Raw genomic sequence first — 7,437 nt, forward strand, 5'->3', positions numbered from 1 at the left:
ACGTTAAAGACCCAACGAGACACTGCAGACATATAGTCATATAGCCGATGATGACCCTCTATGTGTTTTATTCTATAAAGCCCTTGTGAATGCCCAAGGCATATAAAGGCACTCCCTTGTCACACATATCCACATCATCTTCATTTACAGGCGACGGATGTGTGTCCAGGCTTACTATCGGAATTCAGATAAGTCATGGATCGCTGCTTTGATGGTGTATCCAGAATAAGAATGGTATCAGGCCAGGAAGGAAACCATCACAATGGCAAAAGATAAGAACGACTCTTCAAGGGTCCAAGTCTGCAAGCGAAAAAGGGTAACATCACTGTGAAAAATATACATATACTTGAAAACTATTGATGCATTTTTGTCTGATAAGATATATTGCAAATTTTCCTAAAATGGCTTATACTATTGACATACGAAGTTTGTTGAAACGACAGTGCCTATTTAAGAATAGACCATTTTTCCTGTATAGACATGCATTTGTTGATGGTATGTTTGATCATATATAACATCCACGATATCCCATCCCTATTCTGTGCTTCTATAGAATACTGGGTATAACAGGTTAATGAACACTATGGAGGCACATTTGTACATGAAATAATCTTTTAGTTTAATAATACGATAAGATACAAGAGATTGTTTGATGCTATTTAGCGGCCATGTCAGGTACTATATACAGGGATAGGAAAGTACACTTACATGTTGTAGTATAGGGCTGGACCCATTTGGTTGGGAGATGGATGCATTAGAAGTGACGTTTGTGTATGCAATCTTTGCACTTATCACATTAGTCCAGAACACATACTCAGATTGGACAACGGTTGCTCTATAACATACAGAAAACATGAGTTATATTTCTTTATAGCATTACAGATGTGTCCATCCTTGCCTTTCCTTTAGTTAAGAATTTGACATTCTCATTAAACCCAATCAACACAAATAAGAACATGCTATCAGAACATGCAAAAGATTTCACTCACATAACAATCACTGGGGGTCCACACTTAGATAAAAACAGATGTAGATGCCACCAGACTTATTATTGGTGTGCTACATCTGTCACAAAGCTTGCTTTAAGCAGGGACATCTGTCTTCAAATGATCGGCTTGTCTTTAGGAGTAAGCTGGGGATGCAGAAAGCATGGCTAGCTTACTTCTTTAAAGGGGTTATCCAGTGCTACAAAAACATGGCCACTTTCTTCAAGACACAGCCCCACTCTTGTCTCCAGCTTGGGTGGGGTTTTGCTGCTCAGTTCCATTAAGGTGAATGGAGCTTAATTGCAAACCGCACCTGAACTGGAGACAAGAGTCGTGTTGTCTCTGAAAGAAGGTGGCCATGTTTTTGTAGCACTGGATAACCGCTTTAATGTAGAATGCCCAGCGAGTCTATAGATGTGTTAAATGCTCCCAGGATGTCCTCCAAATGCATTGATTCTTCCACCAATAGCTGCTGCTGCCACCCTCTTTAGAGATCCACTTGTCGCCAGGTTACTGTAGCGTAACAAGCCAACAGATCTGCAAAGTTTCCAACCTGCAAATCTACTGACAGTAAGTGGGTGCTGCATAAAGCATCACTAGCTTACTATACAGCTCTACAAGTAGAGTTGAAAGGAGTCCCTGATTCAGTTTTATAGGGCATCTGTCCTTTGTTTATTATTGGACAATTTATTTTATTTGCTAGATGTGGATTTTTTTTTTTCTTACCTGATTTGAATATCTGTAATATTGGAGGTTGGAGCAACCCATGTAACTACTATGCTGGACTTTCCGCTGCCTGATGTGTGGCTGACTGAGCTCTGCAAAAAAGGGATATTTCCATTTAAATTAACATAGTTATGCTCGTAGGTCTCGTTGGGTAAAAATGTACCTGTCATGACATATAAAATATATATATATATATATATATATATATATATATATAGTAAATGAGTGTCTTATGTATGCTGTAAGTTTGTATTTTATTATCGCAGCTCAAGCTCATGCTTTAGCATTTCGGTTAGTGGGCCGTAACATCTGTTTCTCAGCTGCAGCAGTGCACTGGGGTGTGCACAGGGGCGTGTACAGGAGTGTGTACAAGGGCATGTACAGGGGCGTGTACAGGAGTGTGTACGGGGGCATGCACAGAGGTGTGTACAGGAGTGTGTACAGGGGGCGTGAACAGGGGTGTGTACAGGGACGTGTACAGGAATGTGCACAAGGGCATGTACAAGGGCATATACAAGGGGTGTGTACAGGGGCGTCTACAGGGGTGTGTACAGGGGTGTTTACAGTGAGGCGTGTACAGGGGTGTATACAGGGGTGTGTATGGGCGCGTACAGGGGCGTGTAAAGTGGGGCGTGTACAGTGGGGCATGTACAGGGGCGTGTACAGTGGGGCGTGTACAGGGGTGTCTACAGGGGGCGTGTACAGGGGTGTGTATGGCCCCTGGCCAATCAGCAGCTATCTTTACTAGGCCAGCCTGTGCAGCGCAGTGGGGCAACTGACATCACTTCCTGCATTTGGCCTCTTTTTGCTGTTACTAAAAACCAAATGGCCTTAGTGATGGAGACTTGACTGCGGTTTGTCAGTAAGTGATATATATATTAAGAAGCGAGTGAACCAGTTGTGCACTCACTGCAGCAGATGTACACGTCAGGGTCTGCATGTTAGAATTGCTGGTCACAAAGGATCCCACAGGGACAGTAGAACTCCCGGATCGTGCCTGGATAAGGAAACCTTTGAACTGGGTCCCACCGCCGAGAGTGACTGCAAATTGCATAAAAAACGAATTTACTAAAGTACAACCAATATAACAACAAGCTGTAATAGATTATTATGTTAGTCCAGATTATTATGCTGCCCCAGATGTACCCCCACTCTGATCTGCTGGTTCTTCTTATTTGCTTAACGTTCTGTCTCCAATTCTAAAAAAGACCTGGGATACTTGGGGTGTTCCCATAGTAATAGGCTTACTCATAGAGATGATAAATAGGTTATCCGGTTCCAGTGTATTTTTCTATCTTCTTCCCTAATGCACGTACCTGTTATTCTTTCCCCAGCACTGTAGGTGTTTTTATTCAGGGATAGCGTGTACGGTGGGCTGCTAGTCTGGGCCGAAGCCCCGTGACTTGGAATCATGGAGACACAGGACCCTGTAACTAGCCCATTCGGGTAAGCATACATACAGACGGGGAAAGAGGCCAGAAGTAGAACTGCAATATTTTGTAGGAAAGGATCCATCTGTTGGATAAGAATAAAAAAAAAACTTTCATAAAACAGAGAAAAGGTTTTTTTACGGAAATTTGTTTTTTGGTCAGTTTGTTCAAATTTGAATCAGATATCAGACTCCATTTAGTCTATACACTTTTCTCCATAGAACATTTTCAATAAGACCCATACAGCAGTGCCCTTAAAGGGATTTTCTAGGCAACCTTATAACTTACTACGTGCCTTCTCATTATGTAACAATAAAATAATGAATTATTCCCCCCTTTCTCACATCCAATCTTCGCTCTTATGCCGTTCTTGCTTCTTCCAATTACAATTCCAATTCTTCCAATTCTTCCTCTCCTATGTGATCGGAACATCACCAGCAAGAACAGGAGCATCAATGGAGGATCCGGCATGAAAAGGCACATAGTAGGTTATAAGGATTTCCTGTAACATCACTTTAAGGACAGTTCATATCACCAAAAAACTATAGCAAGACCAAACATCTACCAGTTAATCATCCTAAGTGTACTGTATTAGACTAAGATTCAACCAGTTTTAAGCTAATCTCCAAGCTATATAAAAGTAATATTCGACTGATTTTTTATTGACTATTCAGTAAGTAATGAATAATAAAATAATAAAAGCTCTGGCCACACCAGGGTAGCTATCCTAAGGAAAGGATAATAACCAAACCATTCAGGGACATAGGGCACTATCTTAGACCAGATGCGTGTTTCGCCCATCAGCTTCTTCAGGGGGTTCGATTTGAAAGGATATACTTCTAGAAAGACATAGAATCTATGGTAGGATATATAATAAAAACAAAGGAGCATAAAGATGTAAGATGGACCCTTTACAGTCTATACATGTTGTACTATCAATCCTCCAAATAGAGGATTCATCAGTAATATGAGGTTTCACAGTAATTGGAAGGATTTCTGATTCTAGTTTTTTACATTTCTTACGTTCAGTTGAAAAAATTTCATCAAATATAAAAATGTAAAGTACAACCAGAGCAAAATCTACACGTTAGACTCCCTGGATTCTGGTGGAATGGGTTAAGGCAATGGTGGAATAAAAGGCAATGTCAAAGTCTGACAACAGTGGAAATCCTTCTGCAACAGAAGTGTGAACAGAGACTAAATATTATTCCTGTAACATGTGCATGTTTTTTTATAATCTCTATGCAGATGTAGAAGTTTCTGGAACAAACTATAGTCATATATAAAAGGCAATCTAATGAACAGCAGATATATTGTGTGTTAGGGCATACGTTATGTATTGATTATTGGTTATTACCTGGGTATAGAGCATGCATATAGATCTATTCAGTAGCAGATACGATTAGCCTTCTTTAAACAATAATATATTCTGCATTGTTTTTACTGGTTTTTCTCCCATTGGTACAAAGGTTCAGAGTTCTCTGCACTAAGACTCTTCTTAAAGGGGTTATCCAGCGCTACAAAAACATGGTCACTTTTCCCCCTCTCTTGTCTCCAGTTTGGGCAGGGTTTTAAACTCAGTTCCATTGAAGTAAATGGAGCTTAATTGCAAACCACACCTGAACTCGAGACAAGGGAGTGGGAAAAGTAGCCATGTTTTTGTAGCGCTGGATAACCCCTTTAAATGTTATAGACTCAATGGATCTCGCAGACGGTTTACGTCACTTACCAAAAAAATCTCACCCACTAATGGATATAGGAATCGTACCCTCCACTCACATATATAGGATTCTTACCTTCTTTCACAGGAATCTTCTCTTTGGGTGTGAGGACAGGTTTGTTGCAGAAAGAAAATGAGTCGTGATTTTTCCTATTCTTAAGACCTAGGAGGGGCAGAAAGTGTCTTTTATCTTGTGTTACAGAGTCTGAGGTGTGCCTGCTTTTGATACTTTCATCATATATATGAAATATTCCTCTCTTAAAGGGAACCTATCATTTTCATGTTTCCTTAAAAAACAGTTCACTGGTTTCTTTAGGGGAAAGCGGTTTCTTCAGGGGTCTCATTCACGTTTAGATAACTTTCTATCTGACCACATTCTGCCCAACTAGTTCAGTGAGTGCCAGGTTGGGTAGTACGAGCCCTAGGCCTTTACTACTGGCATAGCAGACTTCCCGAGGCCTCCCAGGAGAGCCATGCGTTCTTCAGTAAGATACTTCAGCTGACTTGCTCTTTGTCTTACTGAGGATCAGTTCCTAGTTGTGCTAACTGTCCTGAGAAAGTAAGAGAAGGATCCCTGGTTTGGACAAGGTGCACCTTAGAGGACGGTTACCCCTCCTGAGGGGTTGGCACTGCATACTTAAATAAATCTCTTAGTAGAAGAATCTCTTTTGGCTGTCTTAGTCCCACCATACCACTACTGACAAGAGAAAAAAGACCTCCCACCAGGAACTAACCACCCTTTTAAAGAGGAAACTGGGACTAACTCCCATTGGTGGGGAAAGGAGATAGTGTTATAGGTAGAAACAGCGTGAGGCTCCTGCATCTGTGATTGGACAGCACAGTGAACCAACAAAGAACATGGTTAACCCATTCCCTTCAGCTGTAATAGATAAGTACATAGTTATAAACCAGAGTGAGACATCTAGTGCGGAAATATACTTACAGCACTTTCATCGCCTTTTGTGCGATACCTGACAGAGGTACTTTACCCAGGTGGAATAAAACTTAGTGGACCACCTGTCCCGGGACACTACATATAGATATACTGTATATATAAGGTGCACAAGCATTTAAAAGAGATGGGCTTAAAGGGGTTGTCCATCGAAAATCGTTTTCTTTTAAATCAACTGTTGTCAGAAAGTTGTATAGATTTGTAATTTACTTCTATTGCAGTATACTGCCAAGCACATAATCCTGTTCCAGTTGCTTGCTTTGTCTAACACAGATCTAGGTGAAGATTATGGTGATCACGGCACCGCGCAGACTTCATTGAGGTTTTAACCAAGTCTCCAGTCTATGCTGAAAGGGACAAATCAACTCTAAATTACATGCTCTTGAGCAGACGGGCAAGACAGGACAAGGAATAGCTGAGCAAGGACTCTCCTGCTACACTTAACTATTTGTGGGCTTCCATCAAGAGTTATTGCCCAGTGGCTTCCACATCACCACCATCTTTAGTGAATGTCCTACCTCAGGGGGTTGTGCCACAACTAAACGTGAATAAAGTCTTGTTAGGTAACTATATCACAGTTAGCTAAATCTGTGGCAGTCTTTCAGATGGGAGACCAGACATCAATGTAATCACCTTATGCAGACCCTTTATTGGTCAAAGCTGTTGAGGTTCCACAGGAGAGATCTCCATGGTCAACCAACCATAAAGCAACACGTAACATTGTAGTATACATTGCCTGAGGGACTACTACCCTCACTGCAGTGACTACTCCACACATCATTCCCCTGTGTACTGCAGCTGTTCTCACGGGGAAGAAGACACTCCAACCAGCTAGCTCAATGACATCACCAATTGACATGTCTGATAGACGGAAAGGCTTATATGTGTACTTTTTCCTTTCATGGCTGAGTGACATCTTTTGCCGTATATCTCGAGATATGCCGGGACGAGAGACCATTTTATAAACGTTTCCCTAGATTAAAACGCAACAGAATGCGACCATGAAGCAGCAACGCACTCCTGACTCTCATGATCTGCACCCCCATTCTCATGATCGGTGGGGGTCCCAGTAGTCAGATTCTGACTGTACAGATACCCATTCCCTAGTCTGTGGATAGGTGATGAATCTTGGGATTATCCCTTTAAGGAAAGGCAAGTCTTATATACACATACTATACATGATGAGTACAAAGCAATAAAAAATAGCATAAAAACAGTCTCTTAAAGTGATACACACAGTCCTTCTATCCCTACAGGCACAACACGCCCCCCCCTTTACATGCGTCATAGTCTATTTTGGCTACTTACACCGGTATTTCTTCTATTTCTTAGTAGATTCCTCTTCTATTTCATCACTGGGAAAGAAAAGCAGCAGCCTGGAGTGATCAGGTGATTGTTACCGATCCTGGAGTGAGTAAGCACCTTCTATCATTAGATGTAGCTGTATAACCTGTGTATAAGCCCCAGGGGATACAGAGGATACATCTCACTACGTGCTCTCTAGTTTTCCGCTGCTTCCATAGCAATGAACCTATGTAAATAGTGACTGCAGCCATGACTAAGCATTATTGTACTATTATGTACCACAGCGCCCCCTAGCAGCTTTGGGCCTCTAGATAACAT

The 7,437-nt window shown here is 41.5% G+C and overlaps 1 protein-coding gene across 1 annotated transcript; it reads right to left on the minus strand.

The window, feature by feature from the left end:
- Positions 1 to 237: 237 nt before the first annotated feature.
- LOC138789364 (putative ferric-chelate reductase 1) lies at positions 238 to 7,149 on the minus strand. Its single transcript, XM_069967975.1, has 6 exons — positions 7,123 to 7,149; positions 3,029 to 3,227; positions 2,623 to 2,753; positions 1,713 to 1,804; positions 709 to 835; positions 238 to 300 (listed from the first exon to the last, which is right to left on the minus strand). The coding sequence occupies exons 2-6, from the start codon at positions 3,225 to 3,227 to the stop codon at positions 238 to 240; spliced, it is 612 nt and encodes a 203-aa protein (XP_069824076.1). The 5' UTR covers positions 7,123 to 7,149.
- Between the last annotated feature and the right edge of the window lie 288 nt (positions 7,150 to 7,437).

This window comes from Dendropsophus ebraccatus, chromosome 4 (assembly GCF_027789765.1).
Source record: "Dendropsophus ebraccatus isolate aDenEbr1 chromosome 4, aDenEbr1.pat, whole genome shotgun sequence".
Taxonomy (NCBI): domain Eukaryota; kingdom Metazoa; phylum Chordata; class Amphibia; order Anura; family Hylidae; genus Dendropsophus; species Dendropsophus ebraccatus.

Coding starts and splice junctions, on each gene's coding strand:
- LOC138789364 (XM_069967975.1), bottom strand. CDS start 3,227: ATGGATCCTTTCCTACAAAATATTGCAGTTCTACTTCTGGCCTCTTTC. Junction 1,805..2,622: donor TGACGTGTACATCTGCTGCA/GTGAGTGCACAA, acceptor CCTTTTTTGCAG/AGCTCAGTCAGCCACACATC. Junction 836..1,712: donor ATTACAGATATTCAAATCAG/GTAAGAAAAAAA, acceptor TGTATGTTATAG/AGCAACCGTTGTCCAATCTG.